This window comes from Hydra vulgaris, chromosome 11 (genome assembly GCF_038396675.1).
Source record: "Hydra vulgaris chromosome 11, alternate assembly HydraT2T_AEP".
NCBI lineage: Eukaryota > Metazoa > Cnidaria > Hydrozoa > Anthoathecata > Hydridae > Hydra > Hydra vulgaris.
Window position 1 is genome coordinate 41,798,056 of NC_088930.1, and position 20,682 is coordinate 41,818,737.

At 28.5% G+C, this 20,682-nt stretch overlaps 1 protein-coding gene across 2 annotated transcripts; it reads right to left on the reverse strand.

Annotated features, from left to right (window-relative positions):
* Positions 1-6,997: 6,997 nt before the first annotated feature.
* Positions 6,998-12,453, reverse strand: LOC100198516 (uncharacterized). Of its 2 annotated transcripts, none has more exons than XM_065808871.1 (4): positions 12,316-12,453; positions 9,423-9,457; positions 7,637-9,124; positions 6,998-7,311 (listed from the first exon to the last, which is right to left on the reverse strand). In XM_065808871.1, the coding sequence occupies exons 2-4, from the start codon at positions 9,454-9,456 to the stop codon at positions 7,103-7,105; spliced, it is 1,731 nt and encodes a 576-aa protein (XP_065664943.1). In that variant the 5' UTR covers position 9,457; positions 12,316-12,453; the 3' UTR covers positions 6,998-7,102. The 2 variants fall into 2 exon arrangements, with proteins under 2 accessions (XP_065664943.1, XP_065664944.1); XM_065808872.1 differs by lacking the exon at positions 12,316-12,453 and adding an exon at positions 11,927-12,194.
* Positions 12,454-20,682: the final 8,229 nt, after the last annotated feature.

Genomic DNA, 20,682 nt, shown 5'->3' on the forward strand with positions numbered 1-20,682 from the left:
TTTAACAACATGCAGGGGCGCCGAGAGCTTTCACGCCGCCGAAGTCTATTTTTCTAAGTTTTCCTATATTATCAGTAAATGACTTTTATTTTTAGGAACCATTTGTTTATTTGGCGCTCTTGGGCATCTGCTGCCCTGTCTTTGAAATGTTTTTTAAACGTCATTTAAACTTTCCTTACATATGAATGTTTAGAAGACGTTTAAAAGACATTTTAAATTCATTTAGAACGTAACTTTTAAAAACAAATGCTCGCTGGGCATGTGGTGAAAATTTGGTTGAAATACTATTTAAAGGTACTTAAAAACTAATGTTCCAAGATTTATTCTTTTATAGGGATTTTAGCTCACATCGCAATTTTTTTGAGTGTGGTTTTTAAAAATATCAGTCAAAAACATTTTTTTATCCAATATATCAACGCTAAACTAAGGGTGGAATGTAAGAAGCGAACTTGAGTCAAGTTCAATTTAAACTTTACATTGTAACCAATAGCGGCAGAGTATGGGTTTTCCTCTCAAAAAATACTCTGCCGCTATTGGTTACAATGTATTGTTCAAGTGGAACTTGACTCAAGTTCGCTTCTTGTATTCCACCCATAATTCCGAACCATTTTTTTTTTAAGTTTTTGAAGGATTTGTTGATTATAGTGTTGGGCCACCTTAAAATAAGAGCATTTTTCCTTTTCGCCCGGTATTTAAAAAAACTTTTCTAATACTTTTCCGACAGCCCTTTCAATTTTTCTTCCAATAAATTTTGTATAAAAAGTTGCAAAGCTTTTTCAACAACAACGTACACTCTTTCTTTTTTCCAGCAACAACATACATTGCTCTTTCTTTTTTGTAGGTGTACTTTTGCAGCGCTTAATTATAAAAGTTTCTTTTAAATTTTCTTAAATGACTATAAACGAGACGTATTCATGATATTATATATTTTCAAACGTAACTTAGCTTTTCGTCCATACTTTTGAGTATTTCTCAACAATAGTTTGCTGTATATATCAGACATAAATCTAAACAGACCTAAATCTTAAAGCCATAGATAAAAAATATTTGTAGTATGCCATGCTATAAAAGTGTTGCAATAAAAATACTTTTTTAGGAAATTGACTGTTTAAAATCTAAATTAAAATAAACTATTTAAAATGACATTAAAATTGCAACTAAATTTAGGGGAGGGGGTGCAATTTCAATTTTTTGTTAATAATGTTTATTGATGTTTTTTAACGTTTGTTATCATCAATATAGTTTATAGGTTAAAAACAAAACAAAAAAACAATATGAGGAAAATTATTTAAAAACAAATACCGATTTGTAGTAAGCAGCAGGGCCAATGACACGGATTTCGAAGTGGAAAAGGCGCAGTTGTCAATTATTGAAAAAAGTACTCTATTTATATTTAGAATTTTTTTAAAAAAAAAACGTCCTTTAGAAAAAAAGTCTGGGCCCTCCGTTGTTCTCGGCTTTGAGCAGCCGTGGCGCAGTGATTAGAGTTCTGGCTGAACAAAGAGATTAGAGGTTCGATGCTGGTTCTGACTATGTAAGCGACATTGCAAGAAAGGAGACGTGATCTTCCTAGTTAAATTTAAGGATTTATTGAAGCACTTTAACAAAAACAACAACAAAAACAATAACAGCAACAACAACAATAAAAACAACAACAAAAAGTGTAATTTAATAACTAGAGGACTGGACATCGAATTTACTGCGTTTTATAGTATTTTATAACAATTTTATTGCAATTCAAAAAAAAAAAAAAAAGTTGAAAATAAAAATGAAAAAATTGACTTAAATAAGTGAAAACCATGAAGGAATTGTCAGAAATGCATAAATAAAATTGACTTATATAACCACTTAATACTTGGTATGTCCGCCTTTATGCTATATGACTGCTGAAATACGACGCGGCATTGACTGAATAAATTCGGAGCAAAAGCGACTGTGGTACCATGTTTGAATCAATTTTTCTTTTAAGTCTCTCGTATTGGTTGAAGCTGTTTGCATGACCTCTCTTTTGACTTCATTCCATAGTCCTTCAATGGTATTTAGTTCGGGACTGTTATCAGGCCATTGCAGTATAGAAATTTCATTACGGATTTGGTAGTATGACATGGAGTCCCATCTCGCATAAATATTGCATTCCCATTAGGAAACCATGCATTCATTTGGGGTATTAAACAAGTTTTTAGAACGGTTTTGTGTTGCTCTTGTCTCATCATTCCTTCCACAAAGTATAATCGTCCAGGCCTTTTTACCGATATCACGCTCCATAACATTATCTCTTGAGGATTTTTGACTGTTTCTTGAAAACATTCCGGAAGATTTGTCTCTTGTCTCTTCCTTCGAACAAATGGTCTTTGTTCAAACATAACTACCAGCATTGACTCATCAGAAAAACAAACCTATACAAATAAAAAGCTACTGTAGCGAACAGAAAACTTTTAGTGACGAATTAATTTATTGATTATTAAAAATATATTGCAGCATAATAAACGTAAATAAATCAATCTCAAGTTATTGCAAACAAACGAATAAGATGCAACTAATTTAATCAATTTAAATAATTTATTTATTTAAATTGATTAAATTATTGTTGTTTTATTCACAGTTGTATATGTGGGTAAATCTGTAACTTTGTAATGCTAACCTTGGACCATTCCTTTATTGTCCAATGCGCGTGACCGAGAGCCTAACTATATTTCTTGTCCTTCATTGCTGTGGTTAACTTGGGTTTTTTCATTGGCTTGTAAGCTTTATATCCATTATTAAAAAGGCGTCTTCGAACTGTTCTTGAGTTTACTGTAATTCCTGTCATGGCATTCCATTCTTGCGTTAACTCAGCAGAAGACTTTTTCCGACCTTTTTGACACAACTGTAAAAGCATCCAATCATTTCTCTTAGTAGTTTTGGTAATACCTCTGCAGTTCTTCCTGTTGGTTTCCACTATATTTTGGCCTCTATTTAGTCTCCTTTTAATTCTTCCAACAGTTTGATGCGAAATTTTGAGTTTTTGAGCAATTTCATTATTCCGAAGTGTGGTATTTTCTACTAAAGCAACTTTATCTCATTCTTTGTAGCAGCACTTATATCTAATTTCTTACCCATTTTAATATAAATATTATATTTTTGATATAGATTCTACACTGTTCAATGATATTTAAAAAAAAATTTAATTATAGCAAGAGTTCGAAAAATTACTCAAACAACAACGATCCGATAATAAAAGCATGGTTTACAATTAATTGTTACAAAATTTGAGACAAATCATTAAAAATATAAAAATAAACGAGATTTTACGCAAAAGTATGTTACTACTATAGCAACAATAATTGTTAATGTTATATCAGCATAATTGCAGCTGATAATACATATAAAGTAATAATATCTCCAAGGTAAACTCAATATAAATACAGTTTTTGACGATAAATATAAAAATTCGTAATTCGCTGTCCAGTACTGTATGCTTCTTATCATAAAAAGAAAATCTACTACTTAAAAACAATTTTTAAAAATATCAATGATTGGTTAATATTTGTCACATGGCGTGTTTGCTTGTGTTGTACTTATGATCACGATTGTATTTAATGACGTCCATTGGAATGGAAAACTTAATGACGTCCATTGGAATTTAAGTAAAGCATCAAATAGTTTTAAATTGGCTAAGAGTGCCTAACGTGTATAGCTTTACATTTTGACGAAAATGTAAACTTGCGAGGTACTATAGGTCGAGTGAATAAAAAAAAGGCAACTGCTTTTACTCAGTAATTGGTCAGCTTTACGTGAATAAAAATTTTAGTAATTTTGCTTCAGTTTTTATTCACGTAAAGCTGAGCAATTACTGAGTAAATTGCTTAATTTTACATGAATAAAAATTTGAGCAAAACTGCTGAAGTTTTTATTCACGTAAAACTGACCAATTACTGAGTAAAAGCAATTGCTTTTTTTTATTCACCCGGCCTTATAGTTCTTCTCTGATTTAGAAAGCCAATTATTTTGCAATTGTGTGCGTAATTTTGCAATCGTCTTCATAAATTTTGATTATATGTTGTTAAGTTATGATATATATTTGCAGTCAGTGCTGGACTGGCCCACAGGGATACCGGGAATATCCCGGTGGGCCTTCCAGCCCAATATCCCCATGGGCTTTTTGACCAACAAATATAGTCAAGTTTTTTATTTTTCTATTATTTCTCTTACTTAATTACAACTTTTCATCACATTTATTTATATATTATGTCTGAGCTTCGTTAATTGGTCAAATCAAAACAATTATATTATCAATGATTGGTTAATGGTAATTTATTTTTCTATATATTAACAAATGTGATTTGATTTTACGCTTGTAATTAGTTTTAAAATTTTGTAATATATTGAAATAAAGTTTAAATTTTAAACGTATGAAATATAGCAATAAGGAATCGTCCATAAAATACTTACGCTCGGATGTGGGAATGGGGGTCTGCAAATGACATTTATGAGATGAGAGGTAGGCGGTCAATTATAAAAGTTAGGAGACACTAAAATTTCATAGACACTAAAAAATCATAAAATTTTTGATATGTTTGTTAAAAGTGTAGTTACTATTAGGGAGGTGGAGGGAACTCAAAAAAGTGTATACTAAAGTGACCTAAATCGAAGAAAAATTGATTCAAACATGGCACCACAGTGAACGAATCAGTCGCTTTTGCTCCGAATTTATTCAGTCAATGCCGCGTCGTATTTCAGCAGTCATATAGCATAAAAGCGGACATAACAAGTATTAAGTGGTTATATAACAATTCCTTCATGGTTTTCACTTATTTAAGTCAATTTTTTCATTTTTATTTTCAATTTTTGTTTTTATTGTTGAATTGCAATAAAATTGTTTTGAAATACTATAAAATGCTTTAAATTCCTAATTCGATGTCCAGTAGTGTTGGCGCAAACTATAAAAATGATTATTAATGCACTATTAAGTGCAAAATTAATAGAATTTTTTTTTTAATTAATTTTTGCAACAATTTTATCCCAAAATTTAATACTACTTTTAGCTGGTACCAAATATTAGTCCGTATAAAAGCCAAACAGTAACCCACCTTTTATCTGTGGAAAAAAAAACTAAACAAAATTTTTTTTTAATTTTTTTGTAAGAATAAATATTTTCAATATTGTTAAAAAAAAAAAAATAAAAAAAAGTAATTTTATAAAAATAAATATTTTTTTCCATAGTAAATGCTATGAGCCAACTTACCCCGTTAAAAATTTGTCAACTTACCCCGAAAGCTTTTTTTTTAATAAACAGTCTATAGATCCTGAAAAACGGCAGCTTTGAAAAAAAAGTCTAACTGGATATAGTAAACCAATTGTGACTGTAAAACAAGTTATACATCAATATGTAATAAAATGAACAACAACAACAAGATCAACAAAAAAGTAATAAAAAAAACTGAAATGAAATTTAAATAAGTGTTTAGTGCCATTGAATGACTTAAAAACTTAAAAAGGTTCAAAGAAATGCAAGTCGCGCAAGTAAAATATTTTGTAATGAAAATAATCGTTTATTAAACTAAGTTATAATGGAAGGCTATATAATAAAGTTCATAAAGTGTGCTCTCTGAATTTTTTACCCAATGCATGTATATGTATACATTTATTATTATTTATTATTATCATTTATTATTATTATTTATTTTTATTATTTACTGTTATTATTATTGTTTTTACTATTACTGTTATTGTTATACTAAAAAAAATTGTGTCTGATTAAAATTCCAAAGACCTAATTGCAGGTTAAGGGTTGTGATATCGACCTGTAGATGTGATGTCGACCTGTAGGACGGGATAATATATTAATAAGAGAATACTTTTTTTAGATAAATAAAAGTTATAATAAATAAAACAAAAAGTTTTTGGTGTTAGTGAATATATAATTGTCAAATCCTTGCTACATTTTGTTGATATAAAAAATTTGCTTGAAAAAACGTGGATATTTTACAGAACCAGTAAACACCTTTTCGGTGTTGAACTAAAAATACTAAAAAAATTGACAACAAAAAACTCAAAATAAAATAAATAAAATATGTAAAACTTATATATTATTTGCAATATATATAACTATATGTAATAATTATATAAATTATGATAAAATAGCATAGAAACAGACCAACATAACTTGTTTGTTTTGCTTTCATGCAAAAAGTATGATAGTGCAAGAAAGATACATTTTAAACCAAAAATCTTTTTCTTTTATCACTTTAAGTTCAAAAAAATTTGGGCTCTAAACCGAGTAATAAATCAAAATGTTATTACTATTTTCTTATAATATATAAGCATTTGACTTCTGCCTTTTTATCGATGATTTTTGACCTTTTTTTTTGAAAGAGGCTTAATTTAGACCAAGCAAAATTATTTTTATTGAGAGAATTTAGACGAAGCAAAAAAGCTATAGTTTTTGCAATAAAATTTAAACTTTTTAAATCTTGTAATCTAAATATATAAATTCCGATTATATATCATTTTTAAATGTAAACTATTTTCAAGACATATTTGAAAAATATCTGTCCTTGTTTACAACAAATTTTTTTACTTTTCATATTTATCTTTTAAATTTTCAAAACTTTTTTGAAACTTAAAGTGATAGGAAATATAATAACTGTAAAACATATAAGAATAGCATATTACATTTCACAAAGTTAATTTCTCTGAATACCTTTAAATATAGAAGAGTTAAAAAGAAAGTTAATTTCTCTGAATACCTTTAAATATAGAAGAGTTAAAAAGAAAGTTAATTTCTCTGAATACCTTTAAATATAGAAGAGTTAAAAATGACATTCTGATTTTCAATGCAGCCAAACAAATTAAAAAAATTTATATTTTATTACATATGTTATTTTTGTATGTTTTTTTAAATATAAATTAAATCTTAGTTATATAGTTTTATTCTTATGGTTTAAAATAATCCATGATTTCTATGGCTTATCTCACCACAAGAGATTATTATTTAAATGACTAAGAAAAACACAAGTTTAAACTACTTTAGTTGGACATCAGAATTCTACGAGATGTTATTAAAACAATCGTAAACTAAAATTGATAACATAATAAAAGTTAACTGAATAACCAATCACAATCAGACAAAAAATAGCATAAGACTTAGGAATGTTCCACCTAAAACCCATATCCAATTAAATGTACATGAACTTGCATGAGATTTTGCTTCTGAAGCATCAAGTGAAACAAGTTCGTCCATATTTAGTGAGTCTAACTCAAATTCTCCATGGTGAGGACTGGAGTTGCATCTATCAAACTGACAGCATGTAAAACATGCATTTGATCCATCTAAAAAGAAGTGACTTTAAAGTTACATAAGTTTATTTTTTAAATATTTAATTATTAGTTATGAAATAATAATGGTAATAGTTAAGCATAAACAAACAAAAAGTATGGGCCCGAGTGAAATGAAAATTCTAGAAAAATTAAACAAATTTTTTTCAAAAACAAAAATTTTTGAAACGTTTGGAATTTTTGAGGGTGTTAAAAAGTACTTCCCCTCCTTTTAGGTGCCCCTCTGGGGCTATATGGATGTTTAAGCATTTTAGTCATATATTGTTTAACAAGAAGACAAATAAATAATGTAAAAGAATAAAGTATGAAAGTTAGAAACCTTTACAAGGGAACGCTCTTGCATCGTTGCATTGCTTATGGTCTGCGCAACCCATTTCATACGATATTGTTCCATACTTTTTGGTTGATCTTGTAAAACATATATTGTTTAGTCCTTTATTGCAATCAAGTAAAGTTGAACTTTTAACGCACTGTGCATAGGTCGAGTTTTGCTGACATGTATGACACTTTGGAAACATTTTATGCTCCGGATGTTTAAGCAAACCACGTTGAAAACTCATCGTACGATCTTTTTTACTTATGTTTTTATACAATGGGATAAACTTTGCAACACTTTCTCGATGCTTTGATATAGTTGAACGAAACTCGTCAACTTCATCAACAGGTAGTTTTGCATGAAAGTTTTTATTTTTTTGATTTGATTCAACACGCAAATACTCAGTAACAATATGATTTTTGTTTTTTTGATCCTCATTTTTTATAGCTAAACCGTGATTTAGTGCATCCTCATTTGTGGCAATGAACTGTGACGTTACATTTCGTTTTTGTAACTCAGCTGCCTGTGAAAATGATACATTTTTTATGTTTGGAAAGGGCTTTACTGTGTTTTTTACAGGCACAATTTTTTTTGCAGCTTCTAATATTTCCTTGTTGACTTTTTTATCTTTTTCAAGTTTGGATAATTGCGTTTTCTTATTGATAATATTTGTATTATTTTTATTGGAATCAGAGGAATTGTGTTTTTTTAAAACAGTTGTTTCTTTTATATGATTAACAGGTTTACTAGTTATATTGTGCTTTAATGTTGTGTTTAACAACAATAAATTATCTTCTTTTTTAATAAGTTTTGACACCGTGTTTTTATTTAAAGCAGTGTCAATTTTTTTCATTGGGCCTTCTTGTTTCGACGGGAGATCCTCCAAAACATAACTTGTGTTTTCATGTTTTACTATAATATTTTGACTGGCTTTAATTAGAGAGTTGTGAGCATTTTCTAGAAAAGTGTGGTTTGATGTAAATAAAGTATTTGGCTTCTTTCCCACGATAGATTTAGGCAGATGAAGGTTGTGTAGGGCAAGTTCTACTGATGGCCGTGGATTCGGATTTAAAACATCACTTCTATAAAAGTTATGATGGTTCTCAAAAAAGGTCTCAAAGTTTGACAGAGTCGCCATTTTATGTTTGGTTGTGTTTGGTCTGTTTTTATCAGGATGAATTTTACTTGTATTTTTTGCAAAGTCTGTGACCAATTTTATAATTGGCTTTTTGCTATTGATTTTTGTGGAGTTAACGTTATTTAACGTTACATTTTTATTTTTAATATTATGCAGCAATGTTTTATTTAAATGTGTATTACTTTTATTTGTATGCGATACATTTTTATTGGAAAAAATGTCACTCGGTTTAATGTCTTTTTTGCTTTCTTTTTTTTCGACACCGAGTTCTGTTGGATCAAACTGGAAAAAAGAAATTGTGTAGTCGTGTGGTTCTTCCATGAGAGAGTTAACACTCCCAGCATTTTTAAACACTAAATCAAGAGAAGTAAATAAAAGTTAACAAAAAGTTAATCTCAAAAAATTTAATTTTGTTATTTTATTTGTAGCTTGATTTAGGGGTTTATTATAAGAATTTAATTTTGATTGCATAAGTGCATATAAGGTGTATTGAATTTTCCATGGTGCATACAAATGAATAGCGTATAATGTATGTGAAGGAAAAACAATGATGTATTTATTAATGAAAAATAGTGGTGTATGGTATTAATGAACAATAAAAAACGGCGCATGGTGTATATGAATCAAAAATAAAAAATATAGACAAACTACCTGTTATCATAAGCAAAAACATCAAAGTTTTCATTCTATAAAGTAATCAAATGTATACTTTTATAATATTATATATGATAATTAATTTGTAAGAATTATTATTATTACTACTTTATTAAAATATTAACTTATAAACATTTTTATTAGCATTATTATTGTTTGAAACTACTTGCATCCATTTTTTTAATAATGATTAGTGGAGACTATTATGATCTATCTAAGGCTTTGATAAAAGTTGTTGCGCAGCTATTCGTAATTTTTAAAATGCTGTTGAATTTTTATATCAAACAAAATTTTTTATATATTTTTTAATCATTATTATTAATCAATCATTATTATCTAAATATATTTTATTCACAACTACTGACAATTCCAGCACAGCCAAACACACACACACACACACACACACACACACACACACACACACACACACACACGCCCGTAGAATCACCCATGATATAATCACTATATAACAGCTAACAATAATGTACAAAATTGGAAAACAAATGAAAAAGAAAAACAAATTTAAAAAAATAAATAATGAAGACTAAATATTACTATAAAATGAAGAATAAATGAAAAAACAAAACAAAAAGTAATTTAAAGCATTATTAGTGTATTTTTTTTTATAATTTTTTTTTTTTAATTTCTAGAAACTTTAGTTTTTCATAGTAAAATCTAGTTTATCTAGGTAATCTAGTTTTATATATATTCATGCAATATAGATTAATAATAGTAATATATAAACATATGTATCATTTTTGCTATTATTTTTACTATAAAAAAGAATATACTTCAACTTTAAAAATTATTTTAAAAACTTCAAATGCGTAATAAAAAATTTAAAAACCTTAACAAGCGTTTAAAAAAAAATTTTTCCCTTCTTTTACTCTAGTGCTCTTAGAAGTCCTTACTGTCTTATCGCAAAGCACCGCGGAATAATATTTAACCCGGAATTTCGCGCCTCCTTCCTTACCAATGATGCATGTATTAGAAGAGCCAACTTCGAACCACGGACCTCCAGTTCTGAAACCAGAACTCTAACCACTCACTACGGCTACTATAGAGTTATGATAAACATGTTAGTTAAAACAATTTTTAAAAAGTCGGTTTAAATTAAGACAATTGTTATGGCAGATTTAATAAGTGCTCACAATTTCCACTGGAAATCTTGTATTGCGTATGCAAAAAAAAAAAAAAAATGTACGCAGGAACTGTCACAAAAGCATTGAAGCCAACGTTTAGCTGATATCTTAGACACCAAGCCCTGATCCATCCGATTGTATATGCTTTGTGTGGCTTTGGTTGCTGATTGGCCCGTAATATAAAAGTACCGGACCCGATCTTTAACTTTTTAAAATTTTTTGGTGTTGTAATGCAGAAATTTTAAATTACAAAAACTTCTTGAAGCTTCAGGAATTTTTAGAAAAATTTCTTTTTATCTTATATTTTAATTTTTTATTTTAAGAATAATAATAATTTTTTATTCAACCTAATATTTGCATCTGTAATGCGCCATTATAATTTCCAAATTTAAATTCCTTTATACCAAAAAACTCAATATTTTTTGTTTTTGGATAAACATGCATACCAAAAAACGTGTATGCAAGTGTTTCTTTTATTTCTTGCTTTTATTTTTTGTTTGAAGGTATAACCCATTTTCCCAAAATGAAAGAAAACCTTATGCATAATAAAGTTAAACTTTTTTTCTGTTTTTCGTTGTGATAGGACACTGATCTGTGTCGCGGGTTTAGGCCTCCGATATTTATGACCGGTCATTACCTTTGACAAAGTTATGAATATGTTAAACTTATTTCAACCTAAACGCTGCAAAACTTCATTTAAAATAGCTACGGTTGTCATTATCCTGGTTTTCCGTAGGCGAACGCAGTAAAAATTTTAGTCTTAATTAGGTTAGCTCTGCGCTCTTCTACGTAAAAAGCGGGACAATGGTTACCGAAATCATAACTTTTGTGTAAGGTTATCTCTTTAACTTTTTCTTTGTTCTCTTTTTGTTTATATTTTTAACACCATCACTTCGCTAACTCTTTAGACTTTATTCAGATAGATTACGTTCAGAATGTGTAGAGTTATGGTGAGAGTTATAGTGGGTCAGAGTTTAAAATGCGCTAGCGACAGTTAGCAAAAGTAAAACGCATAAAAAAATCTTTTAGAAATATATATAATATAAAATTTTTTAGAAATATGTATAACACAAAGTTTATAAAACTTCTAACTTTTGCTGAAAATGATTTAGCTAAAAACTTTTAAACATTGATTTTTCATACTTTTGATGAATGTAAAAAAATACGCAAACATTAAAGACATAATTCATAAGTAAAAAGTATTAAAAATAATTGATGAAATAGTTGAAAACTTTTTAATTTGTATTAAAATTACAATTATTATCAATTCAATAGATTTTTTCAAATTACTAATAGTTTAAAATGAACTAATATGAACTATTAGTAATTCCTAATGAGTGTTGATTACTTGACATTTACCTTAATCGTCAATTGTCTGTCAAACGTTTGTTTATACGCACATATTTATCTCTGCATAGCCACGTATTTTTCTTTGCACTTTATTTTTCAAATTTATTCAAAAAGTTCAAGTCTGATTGTCTTCTTGTTTTGTTCTAGCTTTGCAAGGGTAATTTTAAAGTTCTAATGCCTTGCAAGCTTTTTTGTATTTATTACAATGTCATATTTTCAGAATTCCTTTTTTTTTTTTACCTGTGCAAAGCTATACTTCGTACTACACAGCTCAACTGGTTTTGCACGCATATACCCCCTCCTGAGAGCCACAGGAGAGCTTTTAAAGATTAGCTATTGTAATAATGAATCAAAATTTGAAATGCATATAAGAAAAAAAAATAACTTTCAAAAATTACCTTTTTATGTCAACATTGACCTTTAAAATAGTTAATTAATGAACATTTTAATTGTCCTTTGTAATTTTTGTTAAATTAATTAAAATTATGCGCAAACAAGAGCCTGGTAACGCAAAAAAGGATTATCGTTCCGCCCCATTGCTCAAACGCATTCAACCTTAGCTTACTTAACGCCTATTAAGATAAAACATTTGTTTGCAAAAGCCGCAAACAAATTTGCAAACGAACAACAAAATGTAACGAAACAGATTTGAACCATTGTGAAACAAGCAGCTGTTACAGAGATATTCATTTTGGTTCATCTTCAACGCTTTTGTAAATACAATACCATATATAGGTTATTAAAAGTAGAATTCTTACAATTAATTAACCAAGATGTATTATATTGTTTACATCTAATAAAAATTGAAAACAGTTTAATTAAATTGCGAAAGATAAAAAATAATTTAATAAAAAAATAATTTTTTTTTGAATTAGACGTACATGCAAGTATATGGTAAACATAAGGAGTCGGGTAAAATTTTAGTCGGACTTTTAGGTAAAGATAATTTTATTTTACGAAGCATTTTATTAAACACCGACTGTAATAATATTTACAAGGATATGATAAGAAATTTCTAATTTTGGTTTTGTTCGATAAAATATATGTAACTTATATGTAGATAAAATTAGAAATTTAAGCAGGCTTAAATATAAATTATAAAAAAAGGTCTCATAAACCAATTTTTAAAATCTAAACATTCAGTTTTAAAACGTATTTCAAAGAAGAAGAAATACGAAAAGAGAAGTTTTTGTTAATAAAAGTGCTCAGCTTAGTTTAAAAGTCTTGTTTCTATTGGAAAAAGACCTTTTTTTTTGCCTAGGTCTTAAGGCTCTATAGGCCTAGAGAATAACAGATTTTACCCAGGAGGCACGAGACGTCCAAAGGACGTCTTAAGGACGTTCTACGGACTTGTAACGTCCGTAAGACGTTGCAAGTCCGTAAGACGTCCTACTCAATTGCTCCTAATCTAACTAAGACTCTTGATGCTCCAAAGTTAAATTAGGCTGTGTGACAGAAAAAAGTATATCAAAAATCTTTCGTATAGTTTTTCAGGTTATTTTCAACATGGTATTACTTTTCCTATTACAGATTGTTTGATTAATGAATTAGAAGATATATTTAATGAAACATATATCGATTCATGTGGAATTAGATTTGCAGAAAACATTTTGGGACACTCAATCTGCGGTCTCATCCACTGTTACAAATATTTAAAAATCTAACTATATGGGGGTTTTTCAAACATTAGGGTTTAAGTTTTTTAAATTTAGAAACAGTTCCTATTACAACATGTGAGTTTGAAACAAAAATATCTGCATGGTTGCTTGTAAAAAATGAGAAAGAATCCAAAAATGAGAATAAACCATTGATAAAATTAAAAATATTGTATATAAACAGCCTATCCAGGAAAGAAAGAATCCATTAATGAAGGACTAAATTAAGGCAACATAATAAATATTACACTGAGTGCTGAGCTATATTACCTTTTCGCTAGTGCACTTTTTTAAGTGAGTTAGACATGTATTAAATGTATAATTTATGAGCAAAAAAGCCAAAGTAACATTTCTAATAAGTTTATTTTATATAAGTAACTAAAATCTATAAGTAATAATTAAATAGGCTCTTTTTAACGGCTTGAGAAATTGCTTTAGCTCTTTCCCGCTCCTCCCCACCTCACTAGCTTAAATGGGGTTGCAATATAAATTAAGTATTGCTCATAAAATTCTGCATTAATCTCTGCTTTGTCAATGGGAGATAAAAACATTAGACTACTTTTGTTTAAATTCATATGTCAATACCTAAAAAAAAAAAAAATGTATATGTATTCAATTATACTTATTTGTATATTGCATTTTGTTTCATAATAAATACTATTTAAAAAAAATGTTTTTGCAGATTAACATGTGTCAATCATCATGACTGTTTTTTATCATGTTGAGAAAGATTTTTTGGCTCACTCTGTGTGTCAAATTTGTATGGCCTTGTAAAACAGATATGACAGATATAAAAGTACATTGCTATGTTGCTACATTGCTATTTGTTTAACCGCAACAAGCCTATTGCTATGTTTTTACCTGTTGGTAAAAACATAGCAATAGGCTTGTTGCGGTTAAATAAATATCACTTAGGTTTTTTTTAGATCGTCAATACTGCTTTAACGTTTTACATTAGTAAAACGCCAACAATTAATCATTAACCACTAACCTACTACTATAGTAAAATATCAGGATATAAAAAACAACTGTCAAACCCTTGTTGCAACTTTGATTTTTTTTTTTTCCTTTATGGTGGTACAATTTAACTTTAAAAATTTTTGTTTTTAATTTTGCAAAAACTAATAGTGCTCATCATAAGATTTTAGCAAAGAGTACAAAAAACAGCTTGTTTTCTTTTGTTATATAGATTTTTGAAAGTCCACAAAAAAATTTAATTGCAAACTTCTGAAATGACATCTAAAAATTAAAACATTAACACTAAAGGTTTTTACGTCAACATAAAAATTAATGTTTTTCACACGGTTTGTAATTATGTTTCTTTTTTACCATTTAAAACATATTACCGCTAAGCCTGAGGTAACTCAATGTTGAAGAACCCTTGCAGACTACCCTTTTAAATCACTCTTCTAGACTATCGGACCAAAAATCCTGAACCTGTCAGGCATATAGATGAAAAATCTGCAAGAACAAGAATAGCAAGAAAGGGATATAAAGAAACTATAATCTATACTTTCAATTTACAGATCTTCCGCAAATCTTTTTCAGATCATTAGATTTCACTTTGACTGAATTTACATTGTAATTGACAAGCGATTGCACTGCACCGCCAACATGTACCAGAAAAAATCTGCGTGTGTTCTGATGTGGTGTTTACGGAAACCGTGGATTACTTTAACTTGCTAATTGTTTAAAAGTTTCATCATTGTATTTTATTATTTAAAATTTAAAAAACTCTGATTTCAAAACAATTAGTTTTAATTGAAATGTCATCAAATAAGTAGCAAGAAAAAGTTTTGCATTATCTGGTTGAAAATCCTTGTGTATCAAATAAAGCAATTTTTAAAGTTGCAGATTGCTTTAAGAACATTGCAGAGCGTTGTGAAACGATTAGGAAGTGGAAGAAAAAAAGCTCGACGAGATTTTGACCGTGAAGACCGTGCAAAAGCTGATGTAGAGTGTAAAACGCAAAGTGCGTGCGTTCTTAGGTTCTTCACAGACTTACTTGAGTGAAATTTAAGAACATTATTAAATTTACTTTCAAAATATATATATCATTTAAAATCGAAATACAAATATTGAATAAATATCCTTTAAAATATCCGCGCAGATTTTTACTGGTACATGTCTTAGATTGTATAATGCAACAAAAATAGGTAACTAATTTGCAACTAATGGTAACTAACTTGTTATCTAATATTTTAATTAGGTTTTTAAGTTTTTAAATTAAAAATGCTAATGCTGTTTTTAAAAAATAAAAACTTTGAGCAAGTCAGCAACACGAAAGCGCCAAAAAATAAAACCCTAATCTGAAACATAATCGTAATGAGTGTCATAAAAAGTGACAATTTATAGAAAAATAATATTAAATGCCTAAAAAGTAAATTGTTTGTTTAGCAGATGTTTGAGGTGTCATTAAAGATAGTGAGTATTAGAGTACCTGAGTCAAGTTCATTATTAGGCATACTATATTCAACACTTTCAACTTCGCAAATTTTATTTGAAGGATTGAGGCAGGCTACCTCATCTTTTCTTTCACCTATTATATTATTTTCTACAGTTTGTGAAAATTGCATATTGATTTGAATTAAAAAAATTTTTCATTTTCGGAAGTTTATCTTCCATTTCTTCTCTCTCTCTCTCTCTTTCTTCAATCTCCTTTTAGAAGCTCCACTTTCATATTTTCTTAGCATATTAATAACAACTGTACAACCTCAAAAGTGTTAAGCTATTCTTTGTTTTTCTTGAATTTTCTTTTTCGCAAATTTAGCGCTACAGCTTTCATATGCGTTCACACAAGAATTCCTTTTTGCGAAAGTACAAAAGAGTTGTAGAGTTGCAACCGTTAATACATTTTCAAAGGCAATATAATTATTCAAGTCATAAGTAATTTTCCTAAGGGAATTGCTTTTGTAGCAATTTTTACAAATATTACATTCGACTTTTGATATAAGGCGCTGCTACCAATCTAGTAACTTTTTTCGTAGGAGTAATTAGCGCTCCTCCGTTAGTCGAAGACCGGAAAAAAAATTTTAATGCAGCTTTATAATAAACTTCATCATAAGGTGTATGTCGAAAAATTAAAAAAATTTTCGACATACCCCTTATAATGAAAGTTTATGGAAAAAGCCACAATGCCAGACCTTATTTTATATTTTTACATTACAATTATACCATATCTTTTTGCGAGTACGGTTAAAAATACACAGTGTGCTAAATTGACCTCCAGGTTTTATGTCCGCCTACTCTTAATTTTTTTTGTTCCCTATAAAGACACCTACCAAATATTTGTAAAAAAAATCATTTTAAATTCACATCTATCAGTGGGTGTCTAAAAAATTGCTTTCTAAGTGCACCCAGACCAAAGAGTGAGTCGGTGTGTGCTGGAAAAAAAAACTTATAACTTTTTTTTTGTAATCTGATTAAATATATTGATGAGAGTCAATTATAAAACATTTTCTGGTACCCCAAAATTTTCTTTATATCATTTATATTATATACTACCATATTCAAATTACCTTGATTAATAATCAAAATAATTTTTTTTACATTTATTATGGTTATTTCTTGTTTTTAAACTTTTATTGGTTAAAATATTTTTAGAATCAAGAAGTCTATTAACTATTTTATATGATACTTTGTTTCCTAACAAAATCTATCAAAATGTTAAAATAAATTACTTTACTTTACATTGCTATCAATATTCTACTAACTACATATATATATATATATATATATATATATATATATATATATATATATATATATATATATATATATATATATATATATATATATATATATATATATATATATATATATATATATATATATATATATATTAGGGCTTGCAAAGTTAACGCGTTAAAAACGCGTTAAAGCGCTAATAATTTAACGCAAGTTAAAAAAATTAACGCAGATCAAATTTTCTAACTCATAAATTTTTTTGGCGATTAGATTAGATCATAAATTTTTTTGGCAATGCTAATTTTGGTTAGCATCAAAAAATAATTTTTGAGCAATAAAGAAATTTCTATACCACTTTCTTATTTCTAATCAATGTTTATTCCTGTGATGACGCCATTTTGTTTTATTTGTCTCAATTATGTCTCTCTTACCTTATACTTTTTGTTTTGGAAATTGTTTTGATCGCGTTGTTGTTTTGTCAATAAATTTATTAAATTTCCAAATTTTTAATATCTTATCCTGATGAACTTTATTTGTTAATAATTTAAATTATGGGTTCAAACGGCAATCAATCTATCGTCAACGGAGCCTTTATTTTTAAAGACGAGTCAAAAAAATTGGTTATCTGTAAATATTGTTCCAAAGAATTTGCATATCACCGAAGTCTTACAACGCTTCAGTATCATTTGAACAGTAAACACGTGTTCTTCGCAACTACTAGTAAAAATCAAAGCAAGATCGCGAGTTCGTCAAAACAACTTACAATTGAGGACAGTATTAAATCACAAAAGGGCGTAAATAAACAAATTTCTGCAAATAAATCAAAGGAAATTACGGAAGCCATTGTTTGCTGGGTTGCAAGTAGCTGTCGACCACTCAACATTGTTACAGATCCAGGTTTGACGAATGTCATTCGAACAGCAACATCCGACTACAGTTACAATCTTCCCTGTCAAAACACAATTAAAATAAAAATGCAAACACTCTATGAAGATGAGAAGAAAAAAAAAATAGACCTCATAAACATGGCTACTAGTATAGCGATTACCTGTGATCATTGGTCTTCAATGGGTAATGTCAGTTATCTTGGTTTAACATGTCATTTAATAGATAACAACTGGATGTTGAACTCATTTGCCTTAGGTGTTCATCAAACATTGGATCGACACACAAGTGACAATGTTTCAACCCACATCAGAAATATTGCATTGACATTTTAAACATAGTCCAGCAAATAATATGGAATTACATGAAAATCAGATTGACCTCGACCTGCCACAAGAAAATCTAATTCAGCATGTTGTTACAAGGTGGAATAGCATGTATGATATGCTGAGACGTATGTTTAAACATAAAAAAGCCATCACAGTAACACTTGATGAGCAAAACCATCACTTACAGACTTTGACAGAAAGAGAGTGGGAAAAAATGGAAAAAATTGCTGATGTTTTGCATCCATGCAAAGTGGCTTCAGAATTGTTAGGTGGTAATAAATACGTATCTAGTTTAGTGGTTTTACCAATTATATGCCACTTATCATGATTATTCAAGATGATGATCCTCGTTACATCGCGCTATTTAAAGAAAAATTTGTAAATGAAATGGAGCGCAGATTTAATGATTTTTCGAATGATAGTTGGTTGCAAATCTCGTCAGCATTAGATTCAAGATTTAAAAATTTATCGTTTATAGCTTCAAATGAAAGATCAAATGTCTGGCAGAGATTATTGAAGCTTCTTGAATCTGTTCCAGACCTCAAACCAGTATCAATAGAACAAGAACCAAAAGAGGTGAGCATTTTGTAGTAATAAATTTGATGGTTTTTTTTAATTGAATAAATCTAATGGCATAATAATGGATTCAAAATTGCATTTATCAAAATAACCTTTTTTATAGATAAATTCTATGAGTACTATAATATTAATTGAAATAGTTAAATATTATCTATATGGTAATATTTGAATAATTATTTTGCAACAGGCATCAGCAAAAAATCTTAAAATGGCGTTCAATCTACCAGATCTGGATGAAGTTGATTACCCAAGTTAAGAGGAAGATATCAAAAAGAACCCTGCACCAAAATGGATTCAGATCCTCTTCAGTGGTGGAAGCTACATCAAGGTTCATATCCTCGATTAGCAACAATTGCGAAGAAATATTTGGCAGTTCCAGCGACTACAGTTCCATGCGAAAGACTGTTTTCAACCGCTGGATTCATTGCAGACAAGCATAGATCATCTCTGCTGCCAGATTCATTGAACATGTTATTATGTTTAAAAGACTGGCTTTAAGAAATTTTTTATTTCAAGTTTTTCAAATATTTTATTTTTATTGGTTATATTAGAAACAGTATAAACTATAATTAGAACTTTTTTATGATGTTTTATCATTTGCATGTAAATAGATCAAATGATTTTTAAAACTTTTCATGTTTGTTTCTTTTATTTATTTAAATTATAGTGTTCGATTAATCGCGCGATTAATTATGATCAAAAAATTTAATCATGCGATTAATTGCGATTAAAAATTTTAATCGCATGCAAGCCATAATATATATATATATATATATATATATATATATATATATATATATATATATATATATATATATATATGTATATATATATATATTATAATATGGATAATGCTCACAAAAGTTTATGTGCTGTATGCTGGTGCAATAACAGCAAATGCAAGTTAATTCCGATAACAAGCAGTATTGAATCATTAATTGTTAAATTGAGCAGTATTGAATCATTAATTGTTTGATTCTAAATTAAATGATGCGTTAAAGCATGTATGTGCTAATTGTAAAAGAAATTTATACCTACAAGCGCAATGAAAAGAAACTCCAGCAATATGGTTATTTCAAGTTAAACAGGTAAAAAATACTTCATCGCTCAAAATATATCAAATAACTCATAAGATTTATGTTTATAAAGGTTTTGTTAATTATACAACTTAGAATAATTGGTCAAAATTCTAAACCAGAGCATGTTTAACTCATGAAGCAATAAAAATAATTTAGGTTACTAATTTAGAAGAAACTTTTCCAATATATACTCTCACTGTTTTGCTTTTGTTGGTTTATTTAAATTTGAGTTGTTTAAAAAATATTTAATGAGGAATAAATTTTTTGATAAAATAGTAATAAAGTTTTGAAACTTTATATTTGACTTAAGGCAAGGAATATTTTTATCCATGCGGAAAAAAGGAAAAAGTTAAAAACCTAGTTAATCATGCATCGGGAAGTAATGGGGACCTAAAGTGTGCAGAAAAAATGGTAGTTCATAATCTTAAACTTAAAATGGAAAAGGAAAATATTCTTAGTGGACAGAAAAAGATGGTTTCAACTGGTGGACAGGGCCATCTTATCCATTAGGCACGATAAGCACTGTGCCTAGAGCCCACGAATCTACAGGG

Coding starts and splice junctions, on each gene's coding strand:
- LOC100198516 (XM_065808871.1), bottom strand. CDS start 9,456: ATGAAAACTTTGATGTTTTTGCTTATGATAACAG. Junction 9,125..9,422: donor GTTTTTGCTTATGATAACAG/GTAGTTTGTCTA, acceptor CTCTTGATTTAG/TGTTTAAAAATGCTGGGAGT. Junction 7,312..7,636: donor AAGAGCGTTCCCTTGTAAAG/GTTTCTAACTTT, acceptor ACTTCTTTTTAG/ATGGATCAAATGCATGTTTT.